Consider the following 25,517-nt stretch of genomic DNA (forward strand, 5'->3'; position numbering starts at 1 on the left):
AATTAAAAACGAAAACAAAACAATCAGCAAAGGAGTGAGACACCCATTGCATTCTGTTAGGTTGTATCTCCGAGCAGGTATCGTATATATCTACTTTGGTATGCTAGACAGTGTAATTCATTAGGAAGAAAACGTGTACGAGACTTGAAATTACCAAAAGAATTCACCAGCTGGCTGGTGAATTCACCTTACAATATACATTTAACTTCTTCCTCTAGCCAGGATCCAAATGAAAAACTTTTAAGGAATCCATTTTCCTTAAATTTTATAGGCATGTCCTCTATACATATGTTAAACAGTGTAAATAAGGATTAATACACAAAGCTGGACAAAACTTTGTTTTTCTGTTACCACGTGCTGGCATATGGGCTGTGTTGAGTCCCATGCAGTAAGGAACACTTGGCTACTGCTTTTCTTCATATAGATCTGGTAGTACAGAAAAACTTGACATTGTATTGCAAAATTCTCGCGCGGGCAATGTTGGCCAAAACCTGTTGTTACATTGTTAGTCTGGCTCTTGTCTTCTCCTGAGCTTGCACAGGATTACTAGTCTTGGACTGCAACCATGAGACGAGTACAAAGGGAGATGAGTTACTGTCTACAAAGTATATTGAGGACAGATCCTCAAGGCTCCACACCCTTTTTTTCTTTTTGTCAAATTATTCTTCTCCTGTTTTAACAGTCTTCTGTTTTAACCTGCTCAGGCTGTCTTGGGAGAGCCTAATTATTCTCCAGTGTGTTTCAGAGCTGCTTCAGTAAGAGACAATGTGTGTTACTGTCATTGTTAGCAAGAAATATCTCTAAGTTCAAAAAGAAACATTATGAAAACAAACATCAGTTGCAGTGAGGGAGCGGGCTGAATTCCTGGCACACTCTTAAGATACCTCTATTGGAATACAAGTTCCTAAAAACTTAGGGTGTACGTAGGTGTCTGATGTTAGGGGGTAGGAGTACTGAGTTTTATTTGCTTTTAAGTAATAAGACAAAATGTTATTAAATCTTTAATATTATTTTGGTCAGAGGGGGACATTAATGAATTGTAATGGCTATGTCTGGCAGTTGCATCGGACAATCCTGCTCATGACTAATTTGTTTCCATCTAAAAACTAGTTAACTAAATTTTTTTCTGTATAACTGTTCTACCTAATTGGAGTGAGTTCAGAAAAGAGCAGCATGACTGGGAAGCTAGGGAAAGTGCTTTTGAGGAGATTAGAGAAATTAAAATTCATAGCCTGGTCCACTCATGAATATTGGAGGGAAATGATTCCTGGAGTATTCATGGCAGCAAAAATATTCCTGGCCTTAGAAATGGTTGAACATGGCTTAAAAATCCAGCAATCTCTGATCCATGTTTTAAATCTATTGGTGTAACAGGGAGGAAGGCATGCAGGTGTCTCCTTTATGAGACTGGGATACAGCCATTTGCATGTCAACAAGCACATGAAAATGAACTCATGACCCATAGGCTTGCTGTGCATAATGGAGTATCTGCTTATCCAAACTGTCAGCATGGAGTACAGAAGCTGTGATAAACCCTGCAAAACTACTAAAGACAAAAAGAGCTAGTCCCTGCAGTGGCATAGCACAATCAAAAGTGGTGTCTAAGGTTTTGTTGGAAGTACAGAATAGTGTGCTTCTGTATTTTGTTGCTTCCCTTGTTTCAGTATGTGCAAGAACCTCATGATGCAGTCTGTTGGACAACATAATGCTTCCTCAGGGAAGAGCTGAAACCCTTCTTTTCCTTAATTGATAACAAGACATTATAAACTTATTGCTTCCTTCAAGGTTTTATACTGTTGCTGCTTTCCAGAGTGCTAGAACAGCAAAACTGCTGAAGCAGATCTTTTCTCATTGTGCTGCATGGATCCTCAAATACCACTGTATGAACAAGCAGGAGCCAAGAAAAAACTGCATTAGGAACTTAAAAACACCACCACATTATGCTATTTCTTCCAACTCCTTCTCCATAATGATTTTTTTTCTCTTTGTGAATGAACAGGAGTCTAGTCACAAAACCTTGACATTTTCTGCAAATTTCCTGAATCATTAGTACTCTGCCAAAACTCATACTTCTAATGGGGGAATTCAAAAGGCTCTGAGATTCCTAATACAGAGAAAGTTCTGAATGGGAAAGAAAACAAACAAAAAAGCAATACCCCTACTCCTTTCAGTGTAGGTTTTACATGCACTTTTATCCCTATATTCATGTTCATTTCCCTTTGTTACCACTACCATTTCATTGCAGTAAACACAATCATTTTTACGTAGAGACCCACACACTGAAAAAAGGCCTTTAGTGGCTAAAAGCAAGAAAAGAACTGGCCCTAACAAGTTTATTTTCAAGTTTATTTTCACAAAATGGCTGAGGCTGGAAGGGACCTCTGGAGGCCATCTTGTCCAAACCCCCTGCTCAAGCAGGGGCACCCAGAGAGAGCAGGCTGCCCAGGACCACGCCTGCTCGGCTTCTGAAGATATCCATTGAGGAAGACTTCACAATCTCTCTGGCAACCTGTGCCATGCTCAGTCATCTGCACAGCACAGAAGTGCTTCCTATGTTCAGAGGGAACCTCCTGTTTTCCAGTTTGTGCCCATTTGGGCACCAGGACAAGAGACACCACAGAAGGAGCCTGGTTCCATCTTCTCTGCAAACTCCCCCCAGGTATTTATAGATATTTATTAGGTTCTCCCTGAGCCTCCTCTTCTTCAGGCTGAACAGTCCCAGCCACTCCTCATAGTCTCTCAGCCACTCCTCATAGGAGAGGTGCTCCTGTCCCTTCATCATCTTGGTGGCCCTGCATTGGACTCTGTCCAGTATCCCCATGTCTCTTTTGTACTGGGACTCCAGAACTGGACACAACACTCCAAGTATGGCCTCATGGGTTGATGCACCTAAATGATATTTTGTCACTGATTGGAGAAAAAAAAAATTAAAAAAAAATAGACATGTTTCAGAAGCTGTTAATAAATCAAACAGTAGTACATAAGCAAATAGCATGGACTAATTCTGAATATTGCATCATTCTGAATGGTTACCACATGCTACAGATGTGTAGTCAAATCTACATATTTCATTTATAGTCCAAGTCTTAAACACACTGAGGGGACAAGATTGTGACTGTAGGCTTTTTGATTTGTATTTCTTGAAAGTGCTGCAGCTGTATAATATATATATATATTTTTTTTTCATCTCATCTTTACAGGACAGATGCACTTTTAATAAGTACATTAAATGTAGAAATATGTCAGCCTCCTCAGACTTTTATAATACTTTCCTGTTGCTATGGGAAAGTACAGTACTTCACCTTTCTAAAAGCTAATAAGAGAAATAGAACATTTATTGTACATATATATTAAACCAGAGAAAGACAGGTTCATCACAAGATAAGAGCTCCATGGTAGTGGCATACATATGATCGTCTTTAATAAAATATTTTTTGTCCAGTTTAGTTCCTAACCATACCTTGAACCATAAGCAGCCAGCCACACCAGTTCTGAAATAAAGGTGTTGCACAGGATAGCTTCAGGATTTTAAAATGATAGTTGCCTTTGAGGTTTGGATGATGAATATTCCTGTTGATTACTAGAATATTAGGTTTTGAAACTAAAATACATGGATCATTTGTTTTCTTAATCATTACAGCAGAAAATGCCTGTAACTTTGTGTAGGAACTCATCTGAAGTCATCTAACAGCTCTACAGGCCATAAAAATGTAGCTTTTTAGATGTATGGACAAGCATAAGTAGATGTAGTCCTAATTTGCCTAACAGAAAATGACTGAATGTGGAGCTGTGAAAACTGCTACTCTGTCCCATCATTTCTACCAGCTTAATCTGAGGCCTCCCAGTAGGCCCTGTTTGCAGAAGTAAAATGGTTGGTAAAGGTGTCATCTGGTCCAGTGTGTAATTGCAAAAGTATTAGTGAAAGAAGAAAATCTGCAGGTCAGACCCTGCTTTTACTATGTTCTTTCCAAATGTGCAAAGACTGAAGAGGATGGTTGTGCAGGAAAGCAAACAAACAACAACAAAAAACCCACACCATTTTATTATAACCTGGGAAAGGATGTTTTACTTGTAAGGTTAGTAAGAGAAAGGAAGTTCAAAGAGGTATTCAGATAATATTGGGAATTGAAGATGAGACATGCCTCAGGCTTGAACTTTTTTATAAATGTTTGCATTCCCATTCAGGGATTCCAATGACTGGAGAAGCAACAGTCATTTAATTTTAGAACCAATATATAGCAAGCTTTTTGTGGGGTAAGTTTTCCTTTACCGATTCTCTGTTGGGTGTGTTAACCCAGTCTGAGCCTTATGATAACACAGCTGCATTACAGGTAATAAAGCAATTGGGTCCAACTGACCATAAGTAGCTACATTATACTGCAGTTCTCCAGTATGGACATACATTTATGCTTACAAACTTGGCAGTGGCAATTGCTGCTACTCCAACATCAAGTGAACATAAAAGGAAAAACAGGTCTGTGGGCTGAGGACATAGTCATACAATTTAGAGATAATTTAGTTTACCAAGCAAGCCAGTGGGCTTTGCAGTAAAACAAAACAGAATTTGATTACCTACTATTACTAAATGTGATTTAACCTTGTTTAGGAAAAAGATAGTCTCTCTCTAGTGCTTTGCTAACGCTTTATAAATTAAAATGCTGCAGTTACTCCCATGGCCATTCTGTTTAATTTACAACCCACTTGCATACTAGCTATTTAAGACATAATTGTATAACATGTTATGTCAATTAATTTTATAGAAAAAATGAAACCACCTGTAGCTGTTATGTCATGGGAGGGAGCTGGTAATGGTTGTCTTATGGGATTCTTTTTGGCTCTTGTTTTCAGGTCAGTAATGGCAGCAGTCCTTTGATATAGATCAAAGTAAGAACAAAAGCTTCTAGGAGCAAGTGAGAGTTGGAAGGTGAAAACAAAGAAAGGAAAAAAAAAAAGTAGTAAAATCCCATTCCGTAGCCTAGAACCAGACTACTAAAATGAGGAGATCAACTTTAGATGTCTACAGCCACAATATTGTTTCAGTGTAATTTACTTCTAAGGATGAGACCAAACATTCAAAAGCTTGGATATCATATTTTCTCCCTTGATTACAAACCAATGAAATCTTATCTTGCCTGTACAGGTGTTGATTTTTTTTTTTTTTCCCTCAGCCTATATCCACTTACAGTCATTAAAGATCTAGGACACTTAGTATAAATATTAAAGATGATATATGAAGTCTGACAAATTTCATCTTGGGTAATTACACTCTGCATAGCTCTTCTACCTAGAGAAAGTTTTTCTGCAATTTTGGTAATGTAAGTATTCTGCTGGTGCGATATTGTGCTCTTCAGTAGCTGCAGCACTGGTGAGATGAACAAAGTGATTTCATATATTAGTCTCATTTTTCTAAGCATTTTATGAAAATTACACAGTATTGTAATCTGTAATTTGTAATTGCTACAGTAATCTGTAGCAGCCTATGCAGGAGATTTTACATTCAAGAAAAGTGAATTATTTTACCCAATAAAAATTATTTCAATCGTTCTGAAATGGATCTGTGTAAATTAATTACTCCTGGTGGTTCCCCAAATGCTTTCTACTTGCCACAGCTTTCTTCTTTAGATCTGAGATATAAACATTTCTGTGTAGAAAACTGAAGATTATTGCCTGTGAACAGATTTCTTACTGGCTAGATAGTAGGAGGATTAAATTCATAATCAGCCAGATAGCTTGCCTAATACGCTCAGATCTGGCATCAACAAGAAATTGAAGATTACAAGTTCAGCTGACCTGCACGTTGGTGCCCTTTCTATGTTTATTTGACAGTTTCTTTCTCTTCTGGCTGACTGACATTTCCCTCTGGAAATAAGAGTACAGAAAGAAGGACAGCTAATTAATACCTCCAAATTTTGTTTCTATTTCTAGCTCAGCAGCAGTTTCCCTTTTCAGCCACTTTTAGGGAAAATCTCAAATAGTTTCTGATGAACTATTATTGCTAGCCAATTAAAGCTTTTTTTTTTTTTTTCCCCTGTAAATTAGTTATAGCACTGGGCAGATGTAATCATGTAGGAAAACAGTGTAATTCAAGTCAATTAGCAAATAACGATATATCCTCACCTTGAAAAGTGTGTTCCATTTTGGTCAGATCCATTCTACATTAGACAATAGTAGATAAAGAATGTCTGCGTAGAAGAGAAATGGAAATCAAAGTATAAAGAGAGCCTTTATCTTTGAGAAAAGGGTGAGAAGACTGATGTTTCCAAGAAGATGTTAAAACCAAAATATAGTGGAAAGATAAATTACTTCAATGTATTTGGGATCAGATAGGCATTCTTATTTCTCTACTGTCATGTACAAAACTCAGAAGAAATTGAAAAGAGGGAGAGTTTATAAATGACAGTGAAAACTCATTGTAAGAACTAAAACAAAAGCTGTCATTAATAAATTTGAAATTTAAAACCATTAAAAGGAAAACATATACTTCCCATTTTTACTCTGCTAATTAGACTGACAGATTGTAGTTAAAAGATAAGATTTTACTGGAATTAAACTATGTTACCAATGTAAGAGAAATATGATAATGCCAAATAATTTTGAAGACCTTTGAAATCATATAAAATTATAGAGAAATTTTATACGTTAATACATAAATCGCAGAATTATTATTTATCTATTTTTAGAATTTCAGAACAGTTTATTCCGTGTTTGTTCTATTCATAGCATCCTGCATGTTATCCTGAAGCATTATGATGTGTTAAATTGGGTGGATTATTGTTTGTTTTGAAATGGCAGATCTTATCCTCTTTTAGTCAACTTTGAAATTATTAAAATTCAGTTCTAAGCTTTATAAATAATATCTTGGAGCATTTGTTTCTGCTTCCAAGAAGCAGGGGAAAATTGCAGGTACTCTATGAGTACACAGCAATCAGATCTAAAATTTACTTGTATATAATACACTGTGTTATTTCAGGCATCTATTTTATGTTCACTGCGTTCCATATGTGAATCATTCTATTTAAAATGATCAGAGTAGCCAATAATTAATTGGGATTGTTTGTGGAAAAATTATGTAAGGACTCCAAAATGTGTTTCTTCTACTAGATCCTGCCAATTTTGGCATATCTGCACTCAGATATGTTCAGAACTCCCTGAGGATTTGTGCTTCCAGAGAGAAGATACCTTCTACAGTGCTTCAGCACAGGTTTCTCTTCTATGCTTTCTTAGAAGAGAAAAACTTATGCTTGCACAGATAATCATCAAGGGAACAGAAGGGGAGGCAGTAAGTCCATGGACATGATCTTCTTCAACATATCCTTTGAAGAACACTGTGCTTTGACATACCTGCTGCAGCCTCACACTGCAAGATATATACCCCTTATTTTGTGGGGTGGCAGATCCACCTAACATTGTAGTTTTGTGTGTTTTGTTGTTAATTTGGGAGTGCTCTGTATTGGAGTTTAGCTACTGACATACTAATGCTTTCCCATAATTAATGGTTTGGTAAACCCACAGGGCAGTAGTGCCTGAATTTCAGGCAAAAGTTAAAGGTTCTGCTTCAAATATTTGTGGAGAAGAATATGCAGCTAGCAGTGTTTAGATGTGATAGCTTTCTAACAATATTGACATATAAATATATATGTATATTTATATATTTCTTACAACTTATTGAAGAATCACAAGAACGTTTATGCGAATTTATATGTATTGCTAAGAGAGTACCATGATGCATTGCAATGCCCAAAACGAAAGAGGAAATTAAGACAAGAAAATAAATCAGTGCAATGCTTGGATATTATAAGCCATCCACTGCTGTTTCATTGCTTCATGTAAAAGATGGTGTTTTCTTTTGTAACTTGGATATGGCAATGATGAAAAATTCCTTTCCTTTGAACAGCTTTTAAAATTTGCTTGTAGTGTCAATATAGGCATTGACACTACATTTCCTTTAATACACTATGCAACAGAAATAAAGGCCTGTCACAGAAATATTTATTTTTAAATAATACTCAAAATATGAAGTGAGAGAGAGAAATTACACTTCACTATGAATTTAGAAAGTAATCAGAATACAATGAGGTGTCTTATATTTAAATGAATTTTATGATATCCTTGTTCAAGATTGATTTAATTTTCAAATGCCTAGAGGTATGGATTTTTATTTTTTTTTGATAGAATGACTTCCAGAAGAACTGAACTCTGTAAATTGCACTGTTGTTTGAATCTGTTGCATAGTGTATTAAAGGAAATATTTCATTCATCACTTCTTGTTCCTTTCTATGTAGTTTATTAACCTTACTGCTTTACATGGAGTTTTTACGTGGTTCTTCTGACCTAGAGAACTATCATGGGAAATTACAGGAAAATTCTACCTCCCCCTCCCCCACCCCTTTTTTTTAAGGAGGTAATCTTGGAAGTCAGTAATCAATTAGTATTAGTAAGCAAGTTTATATATTAGTAAGAAAGTTTGTATATTAGTAAACAAGCTGAAAAATTCTTCTGTCACTCACCTGCAGAACAGGCAGAATTGACCCCCAAAACTCAAAATGGTAATCTCTGGTCCTTTCAGTTTTTAGAAGGGATGCAGGTCTCTTTCCTTGTGTGAGGACAAAACTAAAGACTGGTTATGGCTGACACCATTTCTTTCTGGGTGGCTTTCTGCACATGGGTTGGCACATTCAGTGGTGGAATAAATGGCCTCTCCACTAAAGAGTGGAGAACTCAAGAACATGAGGTAACCTAAACTGCTGCAAAAATGTGGGCCAATAAACTTCTCCATTTTAATAGTTTCCCTGATACTATTTATTAATAACTCCCACCGTTATATTGTGATTGTTTGCATTCTATTAGGATTATTTCTTTAGTGTCTGTAAAAGAATACGGTTGAAAGTTTTCATCCTGGGATCACACTGATCCCTGAAATATTGTGAATGGTTGGCCATGCTTGATCACTTGAGAAAAAAGAATAAATTTTTGGAAAAAAAAAGATAAAAATAAATGGGAATAAATGAAGGGAGAATATAGAAATCAAAGGTGAGAATGAGGGAAGAGAAATATGTCAGAGCCTTAAAAGGGGAGGATTATATGCAATAATAAAAAATTGCAAAGTGGAAACAAAATGTTACTTTTTTTTTTTTTGAAAAGGAGCAGAACTTTACAGGAAAATATATTGAATAACTATTTTACAACATAAGAAATGTACAGGTTGAGGATAGTGAATTTTGTTTGATTTATTTTTATTGTGCTTTCCTCCTACATCATTAGCTTTACAGCTTAATAGGGAAAGGAATTGACATTCAGCTTGAGAGCACATACAAATATTATAGAACTCATGATATTTTAGTATTAAATATCCAGAAGATTGAAATTAGAGAATATTGTTGCTTATATACTACATAGATATAACCTAAAACTAACTGGAGTCCATGTGATTTCCCAATGAGTAAAAATATACATCTCCTGGAGCCCTGTCTATAGGGAAAATTCTGTGATTTGTTATTGTAATTAAATAAAGATAGCCTTCAAAGAAAAACAAACAAAACCAAGATGGTAGTCCCCCCTATGAAATTATGTTTTTCTTTCTCTTCATGGCAGTCTGTAAACAACAGATTGTTAATGTTACAATTTGTTATTATCCATATTTAAAATAGTAATAGCTTCCTGATCAAAAATAAAAGTTTCTAAGCTTTTCAAAAAGTTAGTAAAAACTGTTTCTAATGGAAAGAGTTAAGTGACCTAAGATTAGTGGTCACTACCAGTCCTCATTTAAGAGACTGTTTTTAGTGTTAGATTATGTGTTTCTTGATATTTTATTTTTTTTTCTGAGAGTTCCTTTTATACTGCCTTGTATACACGTGGACAGGATTTAGTTAAATTATTAGGATGGGCACAAGATTAGTGTTTAGGGTTAACCTTACACTTTGTATGCATGTGCAGATCCTATTTTTCACACTGTGTACCCTCTTGGAAATCACGTTAATAAACACAGGGCAATTAATTTTATACAGACTGTCCCCTAAATCATCTGGGATCACAAGCTTCTTTTGTTTTTCCCCTGATGCACAGCCTAGGCAAGATCTTCCCAGTAGCTGTTGAAAATGCCTAATTGCCATTTATAAGATCAGGATTTGGGGCTCGACACTTCTAGGTTAATGTTCTGAGACAGAAAAGCACTGTTCTGTTTCTCAATCAATAAATAATACATTCTCCCTGGCTGCAGAATAGAGGTTTGGACACTGCATGTCTCCTTGACAGCACTATATTTTGCTAGCTGGAGGCACCAGTCGTGCTGATGTGCATTTCTTTAATTTTCAGTCTCATTTAGACTAAAGATTTTAATTAGATGCTGGTGATGTTTAAGAAGAGGAAGGAACAGTGCTTCCCTACATTATTTCTTGTAATGCAGAGGGCAGGGGTTTTCTGATGTGCAGTATTCGGCATGTGTGGAAACAGATGTCTGTCTTTAGCAAACTGTCATGTGTCACACTTAACAAAAATTGTACTAAAATAAGCTGGGGAAGGACTGTGAAGCTCAGGGAGAATCGCAAAGCCTGGGTCTGGAAGCACCGGAGTGCAGAGTGCTGACAGCAGCGTGCTCCGTTGTGCAAGTTTGCAGGGAGCATTTCTTCTTGGCACTGACACAGCAAAGTCTTCACTCCTGACACAGATGTTCCTCCAACAGCTCTGAAGTAAGGCTGCTTGCCGGATACCATGCCATGCCCGGGGGGTAGTGGTCCACCTCAGCCTTACAAGTTGACTCACTACTGATTATCCAGTGCTTAGAGAAGCATGAGATGCGGGGCTATATCTAATAATTCTGTCTCAGCTAGGGTGGCTGGTGGATTGCCACAGCCCAGTGCAACGTCGCTTTGCACCACTGCAACTTTCTTCAAAGCAAACTACTGGTAAAATCCTCTCGTTTCCCTCTGATCACGAGCTGGTGTGACGACTGGAATGATTTGCCTGTTGGAAGAATGTTGACTCTAGAGTGGGAGTCGGAGGGACTGCAAACAGTGGGTATTGTTGTGATTATATTTGCATCTCTGAAGCTGCTTCATTTGCTGGGACTGATTGATTTTTCTGAAGGTAAAGTGGTCACTTGCAGTTTGTGCTGTTTGTAGGTGTGGTATCTGATCTGCTAAAATAGACTTAGAAAGCATCAGGTATAAAAGCTGGGAAATGAAAATGCTTGGGAAGTGAAAATAGCATTCAGACTAAAAATCTCGGTTTGTTCCTGCTGGTTACTTTGTTATTGTAAAACAAAAGTATATGCTAGCATCAGGTTGGAATTTTACAAGAAATTAGAAAGGATGAAAACAGTGTACATAACATTTATCTGTCAGTTGCCTTTGAAAGCTGTTCACTGATAGAAACTTGGTACATTTAGTGGATCTTAGTTCACATTTATAACACTTTGCTTTTCTGATTTATGATGCAGTTAGAGTTTTGTTCTGTCTCGGTATCTGTCTTTTACAAATCAGTTTCATAGATAAATGCAAAACATTATTACTATAGGATAAGTAATATAGGTGCAAGTTTAGGAACAAATCTGCTTTACACCTTTCAGAAAAATTCATAGATGCCAACATTAAATATGGGTATTTTAAATATATAACAAATGTATGTTTTAAAACTCATTTGCTTGCTCCGATTCCTGTCTGCTCTCTACTATATGGGTCGTATCATTTAGTCTATGCTCAAAGAAGACATCACATTAATTTTAATAGGATTTTTATCTCTATACAGTGTTTGTTTAATACATACTTTATAGAAATAGGCTATTTCAGTTCAGTTATTAATGAGATCTTTGGCTGTCAACTTTTCAACTAAATTTCTTAGTGTGGACTGGTGTAGTAAACAGAAGCTATTCACTCACAAAAACCTTTTCTCAAAAACTACTTTTTTTTTTTTTCTGTGTGTTTGTACATGTGAGACCAAACCTCTTTTACTGTGTAACTGTTTCAGTGAGAAACACATAGCCAAGAAGAACACTCCAGCTTTCTGAAACATTAACTTTTCATCATGGAATAGGATCTTTGATGGATGTAGATTCACATCATCACCTCATAAAATCATTCAATGTGCTGATAAAATGTGAAATCTTTAACATAGCACTTCTGTAGTTACTGAACTATTTAAATAAATCATCCTTAAAGCCATATGTGAAAAAAATATATACCGTTTCCTATTTTTCTGTATAATACATTTGTTATGGAATTGTAAAATTACTATTTGAATTCTAAACAAATGTGTAATTTTTTCTCATAACAACCTTTTCTTTTTGTTTCTTTATGCTCCGGGTGTGTAGAATTTTTAGCATTTAAAAATTCCTGTTACTAGATATGTGCTAACTTTATTTTTATTCCACATAGTAACATCATTTATAGAAAAATAATTATATGTATATACACTTTTTTTAGCAGATGTGCACAGTTACATCTCTTTCTTAACTTTTCACAGAATGATGTTGCTGTTAAGTCTGGGAAAGCGCTTCATGTAATTTCAACTATATCAGCTTTCCAAAAAAAAAAAAAAAGGTAAAAATTGTACCAATTTTAATATAAATAGTAAATTCAAGACAGTATAACATCAGAAATCTAACTTTTTGTGTTAATATACTTATTAGTGCCATCCATGATAATACAATAATTTCACTCAAAAGTACCCAGTGACATAAAACCAGTCTCTAAATGTAAAAAGCCTAAATATTATGAAGTAGAGTGTATATATATAACATCTCCAGTGTGAATGGCTCCAATGACTTAGGGGATTTCTAGTTCCCTTAAGGCTGATGTAGCCTATTTAACTCATCCATATTGTTGCACTGCCATTGCCATTAAACAAGAATTCTGCCCCAAATGATTAAGGAATATTTGTAAGGTATTCAGAACTTATGGGCTGTTGTCCTCACACTGAATGCAAGGCCAGGTTTGTTGATATGCAAGGAGGACCATGACATTCAGGTCAATGTTGATCCTGAAACCAAAATGGGCAATAAGCCCACCCCATCTACCCCACAGAGGCAGGGTGTGAAGCACATGCTGAAATATTTTTTTTTTTTCTGTAGTTAGGCTTCCTGAAGCATTAACATGTTTGTCTTAATATCCCCAATATATTGACTTATTTTGAAAATGTCACTGATGGATAGGGCATGCTTGTCCCAGTGTTTGCCAATAAAGGGCACAGAAGACAGCTAAATAACAAATCCTTAGTTGCTATCACATTAAAATTACACTGATTTTTGTTGAAGTTGTTGTGATGCACTGCATCAGTTTCTACCAGCAGAGTGAGTTGTCTAAGCCCAAACCAAGAGTAAACAGCAGAACTAGGACCAGAAGTGATCCACAAAAGCATTATGGTTTAAGTAATTGGAGTATTTCCATGCTAACCGTTCACTTTTGCTGTCTGTCCACACCCGTGTAGAGGTATCTGTAGCTTCACTGCTTGTTAATCTGTTTGCAGTGTGAAAATGCAGCAGCTTGTTTATTGTTTATTTTTATTATCATTTACAGCGTGATACAAGCTACCCTATATCTTGTATGCAAGCACTTCATAAATTATTTTTTTAAAAGAACAAAGATTAAAAAAAATAGTGCACTCACAGGAAACAAACAAACAAATAAACAAACAAAACCACCTCTTCTTTGACACTACGGAGGTATTTTACCCAATATGCTTTTTCCCCATAGACCTCTCCCACAAAAGTGTACCTTCAGCTGTAGCTCACTGTGCTGTCTATGGTGGACAACTACCCTCCCTTGCTTTACATGGTGAAGGGGTTATGGTGAAGAAGAACTTGACTGTCCACACTTCTCCATGGGAAAGTTAGAAGAATCCAGGCAATTTGTTTATTTTCTGTTTTGTTTTGTTTTGTTTTTGTTTTCAATGTTGAGTACTTGACAGCACAGGGAACCTGACTTGATCCTGTGTCCTAGTCTAGGAACTATGCTGTGCTGCTTCATCCTTCCTCCACTTTCCATACAGCAGGAAAGAAAGACCAGAAGGGGACAAAAACTGGCTTCACCGGAGCTAGCAAAGACAGAATTGAATCAATACCACTTTTAAAGTGAGAGAGTGAAAATCTCCTTTTCCTCTCCTTCCATTATTTTGTAAGTGGTTCGACACTGATCAATATTTTTCCTCCTGCTTACTTGCCAGAAACTTTTGCTGCTGGGCAGCTTCCCTCAAAGCTTTTGTTTTGTTACACAGCTGGAAGGGGAGTGGAGGAGGGAGTTCAGAACTGGAGCAAAGGATCAGAGCGCCAGACATAAAGGGAATTCATCCACTAGAAACAGGGAGGGGAGAGACTGGCAAAATGAAGGATTCACTTTACTTTTGTGTGCACAGAATATCTCTCATGTGGTAGCTGTATGGGATACTATATAAATATGCGTAAACAACATTACATTTCAGGGGACTGCATAAACCAAAGTCTTCAGTAGGACAAACTTAGTACTTCCTCCTTCATCATGCATTGATTATGTTGTATAACACCTCAAGTAGAAATGTTTTTCTTTTGTGAGTATAATCAACCAGTGATGCAATCTGTTCCACACCCTGCTATTCTCACTCTTTTCCTTCCATTAAACTCTGTTTTCTGAGCTTGCTATTATTTTTCAAATGCTTTTTAAGATCTATATTTCATATTTGATGTATGAATGGCCAATTAACTCAAAATCTTTTGAGCAGTAGGACCCACTGGTCATGCCCTGTAGGTCTTTCAACTGAATGGACCATCAAGACTACTTGATCGTCATTTTTTCTTACTGTGATGCAAAATAAACAGTAGTTTACTTACAGTTATCAATAAACATATGTCTGTAAAGTCAGCTTTGAGAGTGAACACAGTATTGCTGTTGTGGTAGGAATTTGGAAATTAGGAGAGGGGGGTTGTATTCTTTAAATAAGAGTATTAAATTTATTTAATACTAATAATAGTATTATTTAATAATAGTATTTAAATAAGAGTATTTAAATAAGAGTAAATAAGAGTCTGTCTTTGGACAGTAAAGTAACCATTTTTCTTTCAAATCATCCAAAAGTTGGATGGATGGAAGTCCAGAAGTCATATTAGTGCATTTCAATTGATTTGTTCTGTCACACTAACATGCTGAAATGTGTCCTTTTTTTTTTTTTCCTTTTTTTTTTTTTCTAGCTATTCTGGACTCAAACACCTAAAAGCACATAGAGGATAACCTTAGGTCTGTCTGCAACCATCTGTGTTAACATGTTGTAAGTTACCCTTACAGCTTAGCAAGACCGGTAAGGTTTAAAATACTGCCTCAAGTGCAGTATGACTCTCCCCCTTAGTAAATGAATGATATGGGGAAAGATATACTGCTGACAAATTCTCCATTGCTTTGTACTCTTCTAAGAAAAAGGGCCCGAAAAAGCATGGGAGTTTTGAGGAGAGATACTTTGTTTAGATGTGACTGATAAGAATTATCCAAATTTTAATGTCCTTATACTTATGAACTGGTGGCTGTGCTAAAAGTTTGACTTCTATCAGGCTCTCCTATCATGCTCCCTTCCATAAAGCATCTCTCTCAGATAAATGGAATGCAATATAGCATCACTCCACAATAAACAGAAAGGCACGGAATATACCACACAGAAATACGTCCTCTAGCCTTTCCTCAGCAGCTCTTTGTAGCACCTGATTAGGATCTGTTATCAGTAAACTGTTCAGTTTACACATGATGAAATGCCATTTCTTGCATATACTTTTTTCTTCTCCAGAGACACTTGTGGGACTGGGGGAATTATTTCATTCTGAGTAAGTCAGTATGATCTGCCTCAAAAAATTCTGGATGCTGCTATACAAAAAAATGGATGCTGCTATGCTATTGTCAATTCATGGCATCAAGGCACGTAATATTGTTAAGTTTCCCGTGATCATCAGTAATCAGTGGTGCTGTCACACCAGAAACAAGAACTAATAATTCCTTCAGCATCAAATATATTAGCACTTGTGCACTCATACTTTTTATTTATTTTTATTTATTTTTTTTGATTGCATTTGGGACACGCCATCTTAAATAAGACCATGATCTTCTTATGTAACAAGAGAACAATCTTAACGTAATTGTATCAAAACTGAGGATTTTGTTTTGTTTTGCCTTTACTTTAGTGGCTTTACTACCTAGACCCAATGATAAGATGCACAAGTTATATACAAATGTAAAGTAATGCACTCAATAAATGAAGACTTTGACTTGTCAAAAACAGGGAAATCATGCATCAGCCTGAAAAGCATGTTTGCTTTTACCAAACTATGAATTAAATGGGACAAATTGCATAAAAGTTTTGAGGAGGGCCTTATTATCTTATGGACATCTTTTCTTCAACAACTTCCCATGGACTTCCCATGGTAAGGTTTGTGTGAGGATAGGAATGACAGTAGCAGCTTCTCCAGGGAATTTAACACCCAGACAGTCTGAATCAGTGAGGTCATTCTACATCCATAGCACTCTGAATTCAAAGTTTGGGTACTGGCTGTATGAAAAGTGGAAAGACATATTTAAGAAACGCTTGAAATACCTGGTATAAACCAGGAAGATTTCTATAGGGACAACTTAGGTAGCCTTCACATGAGAGTTTCCAGAAGGATCAGATATTATGAATTTTCTGCACTGTTCAGATAAAACATTTCTTTTGCATTCACACACTGGGCTAGAACTACTCTCGGATCACACTTTTGCATCCTATCTTGGGAAAAGTACCTTTTGGCCACACTGCTGTGGGAGAGCCCTTCCCCTCGATTGAGGGATGCTCCTTTTGAACGTTTAGTTCCTAGTCTTGATTATTCTTCAGGAAAAGTTTCTTAGCGATAGTCATTTTAGTCTGAAGAATTGAGTATTTGCAAGCAATTAGGGCAGTTTGTCCATGTATTCATCTTTGCAAAGACATAGTTACTTTTGAGCCTCTTCTGACCTTCTTTCAAGGAATGCTGGCTGAGTATTCATCTTAAGTACAAAGATACAAAGACATCTGTTTGTTTGTTTGTTTGTTTGTTTTTGTTTTTCTTTCTTTATTTATTTATTTTACCACCTCTTCTGCCATACTAGATCAGACACCCCTTTTCTCAGGATCATTTTAGTGTCATTGTTCATGTAGATTCTGAATACCTGTATTGACTATAATACCTATATTGAGAAGTGACTGGAGTGAAATGTATTTGAATGAGCACTCCGAGGGGGAAAAAAAAAAAAAAAGGACTGAGTTTTATTAGGTTGTACTGTACGCATGAACTGTAACCTACCTTTAATCTCACTGTTACAGGTTGCTAAAATAGATTCTTTATCAACAAATTATATCAAAAATGAAGAAAAGACCACACCGAAAACATCCAGTATTCAAACATAACAGCCCCAAGAACCACTGCTGGCTGAAATAACATGGAATTTGAAAGGGAAGGATGTATTTTCTTTCAGAATATAGAGAAAAACATACAAAATAGAGGCAAGTAACATGTATTTGATACATGTAGCAACGTTTGCATCTAACAGCACGAATACCAGAATCTTCCTAAAGAATGACCTGCATACATATTTTCCCTCTGTATGCTGCCATTGCTTCAGGTTCAACCTGCTTTTAAAACGTACCTCCACATAAACTAATTCATTTTAAGATGACAGAGATTTGCTATGACAAAGTATGCTTCTGAAACATAACTGCACTCAGTCAGCTGAGTTAAGGTGAGGAGAGAAAAGCATTGCTAATCGTGAATGTACTTCAGGGCTGAGAGTCTGGAAGGCTTTACTGTTAGAAAATGATACTTGCAAGCATAACTAAAGCATTACCTAAAGTGGCATTATAGAACAAGATTAAAAATATGCAGTAATGGAATGAGTGAATGAAAATAAATAAATAAGCACAAAAATCCTTAATCGTGCACTGATTAGTCACCTTTAGTCTCTTGTAATCTTAAATTATCTGTTCCATGTTTGATGCAGTTTTCAATGAGAATTTTTTTTTTTACCTTTGATATCAACAAGAACATGGGAGATACTAGATTTTTTAGGGATTTATGTCTCTGGATTATATGTAGACCTATATGAAACATCAAAATTTACAGAGCAGTTGAATCTCTTCCATGTAATGAGAAAATGATAATATAAAGCACTTATACTATAATTTTATCGTCCATTATACATTTTAGCTCATAATAAAAATTCTCATGAAATTATCTTTGAGAAAAATTGTAAAAGCAGCCATAAAGCTGAACTTGCAGTGTCATCTGGCACTTAATGTTGTATAACTGCTTCATGCTACTGTAGCAGCATAAAGAAGCATATATATCAGGCTCTTCAAGTTATAGAAATGTAATATGCCCTTCTAAAGGCTGCAGTCTCTGAACTTTCAGAACTACCATAACAGTAGATTGAGTACATGGTTGTATGCATCTGTGTACATCAGTTTAAGAGAAAGAAATAATCTAAAATTAACACTTTGTGTGACAAATTTTGGCACTAAGTAACTTTTAATGGCTATGGTATCCCAAGAGAACAACAGTATAGTGAAAGGTCTGACAAGTTCTTAGGTGGTATTGGTAGAAGTTGGTCACTTTTTATTTAAAAAAAAAAAAAAAAGTCATTATTGATCAATTTATTATTTGTCTATAAAATATATTAGTGATGAATAGTCTATAAATATTAAAGTAGCAGGCTGCTGGGTAGATTTAATATTTTATATTTGCTTTTAAATGGATGGATGGGTTCCATACTTGCATTTGTCTGATTTTCAAATGTTTATTTAGATGAATTGATCTTGAATATTCCTGATAGGTATCTGCCCATATTTTAGGTATATTTTATTTTCAGCCTTCCACTAGTCACTTAAGAAAGAATGAGTGATGTCGTATAAAACAAACAATTGTTCAGACTACAGGGCTTTTGGAAGTTAGGAGGTATATTGATCCCAGTTCACTGAAATGAGTTAAGCCAAGATGAAATGCAGCAGTTCAGTGCCTTTTATGATGCTCCCAAAGGTAGTTTGTTCCTTGCAGATAAAACTGCTGGGTTTGGAGTGGGAAAGTGGACTTAGAGGAGAGAAGGGATGGTTGAGAATTACAAGAAAAGTAAGGTCTACTTTGCTCCGTGATCTATCACCAAGCAAATAAGTAGCAAGGCAAGGAGGGACTCAAAATAGAAAAAAAAATGAGGAAAAAAAAAAAGGAAAGTAAATAATAATATTACATTAAAGCATGTACACCTATGTAAGAAGAGGAAATGTAACATTCCAAGCTTAAAAAACAGAGAATTATATTCCCCGATGATCTAATGGGGACACCACACTAAGTCGTGACCCTTCAGACATCACAGCATCAGAACTGCTGGTTCATCCTGGCTATATCATCCTGACTATAATGTTCAACCTATGTACTAGCAGTTTGATTTCTTGATTTTTTTTCTTCTTTTCTTTTTTTCTTTTTTTTTCTTTCTCTAACTGCAAATTCTTTAATTTCCTTTGTTTGCTGATAAAAGATAGAGTTCTAGATTCTGCACATCATCATGAAATTTGAGCTCAGGTGAACTGGGTAGGTTGGCATTTGTATTGCAAGGTTGTGTTTTTGAAAAAGTAATCTGAATCTCTACCTCAGATGGCAATAGAAGAATAGTCCACTTGATGTGAAGTATCATTCTTGCTCCTGATAGTACCTTTCAACTAGTGGTAGGGCAGGGGTACTGCTTACACTGAAATAGTTACTGTTGTGTTTTTGACAAAACAGAGTAGGAGTGATTATTATCCTTAGATAACCCACATTCGGATTCTCCCTGTATTTCTTCTATAGTTTGAATTGTTTATAAGGTGCTTCATTATTTTTCTGTCAGATGGGTATCAATCGTTAACAACTTTAGTTGCATAACTGTAAGAATCAACATTAAATATTTAGAAAGCTGGGTTGGCATTTGGGAACCCTCATAATGATTCCCTTCCTTTTCACTAGAAAATAGTGAAAATTATACTAGTTAATTCACTGACTGTAGTGAAGGTAAAGAGATTAGAATTTGTTTCAGAGGCTATAGTAGTGAGGTCAGCCAAATGAGTACTGAGAGACACACATCAATAGAAGTATTGTTAATCACACTGTCAAAACCAGGAGCTCAAGTTTGAAACTTGATTGTTGTAAGTGATGGTTATAAGTAGGTTCAACCTGTTGAGACTTTTTAAACCAAAAAGGCACTCTGAATCCAATAAGAAATGCATTGGCATTAACCAGTAGCCAAGACTTCATTCTTTATTATGAATTATAATTATTTTCTTATTGAGAAAGCAGGTAGTCTCATCTCAGATTCTGAAAAAAATGTGGTTACAATATAAATTACAATAAGATTTTTACTGTAACATAGTAAGCATCTTCTGTTTTATTTCTATATACTTTCTTCAGCTATAAATGTTTTGTATTGCCTATTTTTAAGCATTTACAAACCATTATATTTCTTCTTTATTACAAGTAATATATATTTGTTCTCATGATTATATACAGAGTAATACACTAATTTATGAGATATACAGCATATGTAAAACATGGTATAGCACATATAGCACGTATGTTATTAAATATATGGCAAATAATTTTCGATAATTTTCATTTTATGGTGTAATAAATGCAAGTAGGCAGATTGGCAGTATCTCACAGACTGAAAAAAAAAATGTCAATTTGTATTTCCTTTGAAGTATCTCAAAATACAGGCCCTATTTCTTCATGTCTTACCCATATGATATTCTTTCAATACAATATATTTGTAAGATACACACACTTTTAATTTCAGCAAAAGATAATACTCTGATATTAAAATGTGGAGAATTTCTTTGGGATTCTAATATAAATATAAGAAATATAATTCATTTTAATTTAAACTTTTAACATAAATTATAAATAATAACTTGAAGGAGTATTTTTTATAGTTTGACATTTCAGATAGGTTCTTTCTTGTCTTATTTCAATAATGACACACTGCAAATACATATTTCTTTGCTATATTTCAGTAATGAATAATATGATTTACATTGCTGAAAACAAGCAAACAAACAAATACCTGTTTCCAGTTATTTCTTCCTCCTCTGAGAAATTTTTATTCTCATTACTGCAGTCACTAAATGGAAGCTAATCAATTAATTTCCAGTAATTGTTTAGGGATTGGATTCAGTTCCTGATCCTCAGATATATCAGAAAACTTTAATGCTTTTTTTTTTGCTTGCTTGCTTTCTTTTCTCAGATGATCAAATATAATGCATTGAACTATATAAAATTCCAGATGATTTCTTCAGAGTTTTTACATGTCCACCACTTTATTCTCTTAGCAGAGTATTATGTGCAATATAGCACATTCCAAATATAGCAATCAACATAAAAGTATAGGCTGCTTTTTGTTATAAGTAGAGAACCTCAAAGTACTAACAATAAATGGATGCTTCACCATCTACCCATATATTACCATGAATTTGTGCTTCTGGCTTTTTTCCAAATGGAGATGAAATTGCTGAAAATAGTGTTATTAAAAGCTTTTATTCAGATCTCTTTACCTGTTCAAGGTTAAACAAATTTCTCATGGATGAACACTTGAATAAAAGCACCTGAAAAGTCATAATTAAGTAAATTCCTTAATACTAAATCTTTTTCTTTTATGAATTTTACTGAATTATGGAATTGTGCATCATTTGTATAACCGGAGACTATAGTCACATGCATTCTATCAGTTACTTTTAAAAAATAAGAGAGTGTCTGCCCAAAGGCTTTACAGTTCAAGGACCATTTCTGTTTGTGTAGCTTTGGAAGCAGCCAGGCTGTTGAGTCAGGGAGCAGCAATCTCATTTCTAGTTCTCTGCTGCTGAGGAATAAGTAGTGACAGGTCAATATTTATGGCAGCTCACATTTTCTTCATTCTGTATAGCATCCTAATCAGCAGCATCTGATGGGAGGGGGGACTCAATGCCATGCTCACATGAATAGAGAGCAGAGCAGAGCTGGTCCTTGGAGGCATCCTTACCTGAGTATAAGTGGCAAATAACCTAATATTTGCATGCAAAGATAACATACAAAGGCAGGTGAAAATTTTCTGCCTGCTACATGGATCACAGCCAGTCCAAGAGGCATTGTAACAGAGGCACGTTTTGGGTGCAGTGTTGAACTAGAAGTATTGTGATTTCAGATTTCAGAGAAAACATTTCTGAAAATTAGGCCATGTTTCTAGGTATTCATCTATCCTACCTAGTTCAGATGCCTACATTTGAAAATGGGGTTTAAGCATTGGTGGTTCTTTGCATGATATTTATCCTCAGCAGAAAGTCTTTTTATTTTTTAATGCTTTTAGACCTTTTAAGCAGTGGTATATATGATTGGTCTCTTCAGTGAAATGAATCCAGGCAGGTCTAAAGCATGCCCTGGTACTTAATTTCTCCAGGTTTTGGTGGATTGATGTAGCGGACTCAGATGGCCAGAAAGCTGCCTGGAAACTACATCAAACTGTATAACACCAAGAAAACAATTTATAGAAAACGTATTTGAATACTCATGTTCGTTTTTATTTCAAAAAACACAAGACTTACCCTGCAGGTAGTAAGAAGTATTATTTAACACCAAGTGATTCATAATGTATTATTACTGTACTACACAGTTGCATACTTCTGAACAACAACAACAAAAAAGTACCTAGTAATAGTTTCATTACTTTATTCCTATTATAACTGAAGTCATAAATTAGAGCATTCGTTCTGCTTTAAAATTTATTTCAGAATGCCTAAGAGATTCTAGTTCTAAAAATGAATGAAAAAGAAGCATTGTATTTACCTGGTTATTCTAAATAATATCATTCACATTTTCTATTGTTTTTTTTTTTTTTTCAGCTGTGGTCTTGTTGTGAAATATTTCTCTCAGTTGCAACCTTAGTTCAAAAAAAATTATTTAGAGGATTACTGTAAGTCTTTCTGGATCATTATGAAAAGGAAGAAGGAAGAAAATATGTTAATGAGTTAGAATTAGTTTTTTTTATTATTATTTTCCTTTAATTGTTATGGAGACAAACTCAAAATGCCAACCCTTCACAGAATTAAAACTCAGGAATTCAGAATGTGACTTGGCAAAATATAGTCAGATTTCACCTGATTTAGTGTTTTCTGATTATCTTATTTAATATTTGTTTTTGATATTTGATAAATATTTCACCTGTAACTCTTTCCATTCCCCAAACTTGAATAAATAGCAGAGAGAAAAAAAAAAAAAAAAGCATGCATTTGAAATGTCTAGATTCCTGTCCTAAACATATTCCTTTAATGTACATTTATCCTCTACTATCATCAGTACTTAATTGAGAGCAGTTTAAGACCTCAGAATAAGTCGAGTTGAATTTCTGTACTGCATTCAGTTCATATCTTTCTACATAGACCTTAATTGCACTTTTATTTTTCTTGCAGTTGTATATGCATTTGACTCCTCTCATGTTTTTTTTTTTTTTCCAAGTAATAAACTTCCCATTTCTGAAACATTCTTTTATGATGACAACAGAGAGCAACCTGGGTAATTTATATGTATAGCAGTTTCATGACAATTAAAATGAGTTCCTGCTTTGAGTATGCTTTGGGGAAATCATTTATCTTCCTTGAATTACCATATTTTTAAATTTAATGTCCAGAAAGTACATGAAATGAATCATGTAAATTGATATTTTTAGCAAAGTAATGGTGACATAGTCTGTGACTAATGAAGAATGGAAATGTACTGCATATTTACTTTCTGTAGTACTATGGTTACGCTCTTGCTATAGATGTTGAGATTTTCTAAGAAACTATCTATTTACGGAGATAACTTTTAATTTAAATTGCAAATTCCTCTTACTCCCAAAAATATCAGTTTGTGATCGTAGTTTCAGCTAGCAATCATCTCCTGTAGCTTGTCTTGTGGAAGATCAACCAACATTAAATGCTCAAAAACTGTATTCGATTTAATGTCTGTCATTTCATTATGTATTTGGCACCAATTGTGTATTTCTTATTCAACAGCAGGATAGAAGATGCAAAGTAATTCTGAAAGTGTTATTGTAAAATTAGAATTGAAAGCTTAAGTATTTTTTTCTTTGATTACTACAGCTGTCATCCTGCAGTTCTCAGAAAAGATATGTTTGTCAATTGTGAAGGAGAGGACAGGATTAGCCTCTGAGCTGCTTAGTCCTTATTTCTTGTCTTTTAAGCAACATGCTGCTAAAGGCCAGGTTGTTTTACTAGAGCTAAAATTAATTTCCAGCGTTCCTTGATGTCACAATAGTAGTGTTTTAATTTAATCATTAAAGCATAAAAGTAGCATTTTGTCCTGGTTTCAGCAAATGTGTACTTTAGTTTGTTTCTTTACCTCTAAAAGTAGTAGAATATTAAAAAATAAATAGCAAAAATGAATTCACAAGTTGGTGATCTGGAAGGAACAGATTCATGACAGAAGTTGGATTGGGATTAACTATAGTGATTCTCCTTCAATATATGAAATATATAGTTAAAGTACTGGATTATGAAGGTGTGAAGGTATGGTACTAAGTGAAAGTGTACTAGGCTCAAAGGAGGAAAGTAGGACACAATAAGGCAAAGGCATTGCATGATACTCCTGTAGTTTATGAGCATACATATGCGCAATATCAATCCACTTAAAAAGTGGAAGGCTAGAAATAAATTGAGCTAAGTAAAAATGATCTAAATATTGCTTACAAAACCTTTTAACTGTGATTTATTCTGTTGTTGTACATAGTAATAAAGAACAAGAAGAACTTCCTGGAGCATGTATGATCTGAGAATCGTAAATGTTAACAAGAAAGGAGATGCATCACCAAGATTATATTTGCCCACAAATTCCTGAAACACCACTGGGGACTTTAATTAAAAAGTAACACATAAAAAAGAGAGAAAAAAAAATGTGACTAATTATTAACCTCCATAACTGAACTAATTTAATTAATTGAATAATAAAGGTCACTGTCAAAGCTAATTGGAAAGGTACATTTTCTGTCAATATTTATTGAATTAGGCTTTTCTGTTTTCTCTAAGCATTATGTACTGCAGAGTGCTGCCTTATGTTCCTATATATGTTCACTACCTGGATCTATAGGGCATCATGGTACCCATTTAAAGCTATATCTTACCCCACTGTAACATTCAGTCTAATGCCAGCTCCATAGGATAAGCAGACAACCATGCCACCGACCAGTGAGCTGGGGTCAGCTCCCATGACAATACCCATGGCGTATATAGTATTTGGTCATTTTGAGACAGGTACCCTCACTCTTGCATTATATGTATTTAAAATAAGTGCAACAGCATATATAATTTCAACACCAAAGCAAATTTCAGATATCCCAGACTGTTAGGAATGATATTTACAGTGTAATTGAAATGAACTTCAGGTTAAAAAGCCTGTCTAATATTATTTCTTCTGCAACATTATCTTAGATTGGGTTAATACACACTGAGGCATTTTACCAGTCACATTCCAATTTATGCAGTGAACCATATGCTGTTTTTTGCAGGTTTTGTTTGTT

The 25,517-nt window shown here is 35.1% G+C and overlaps 1 protein-coding gene across 5 annotated transcripts in view; it reads left to right on the plus strand.

Moving 5' to 3' along the window:
- Window positions 1-25,517, plus strand: part of KCNIP4 (potassium voltage-gated channel interacting protein 4) — a 437,812-nt gene that overhangs the window by 319,320 nt on the left and 92,975 nt on the right. Inside the window, exon 1 of one of the 5 annotated variants that reach the window (XM_050710488.1) lies at window positions 10,971-11,082. The exons of the other annotated variants lie outside the window; for them this stretch is intronic. Coding sequence (XP_050566445.1) covers window positions 10,971-11,082 — 112 coding nt within the window. Of the gene's footprint in view, window positions 1-10,970; window positions 11,083-25,517 lie in introns of those variants that run through there. 5 annotated transcript variants of the gene reach the window in all.

Source organism: Cygnus atratus, chromosome 4, assembly GCF_013377495.2.
Source record: "Cygnus atratus isolate AKBS03 ecotype Queensland, Australia chromosome 4, CAtr_DNAZoo_HiC_assembly, whole genome shotgun sequence".
NCBI classification, from domain to species: Eukaryota; Metazoa; Chordata; class Aves; order Anseriformes; family Anatidae; genus Cygnus; species Cygnus atratus.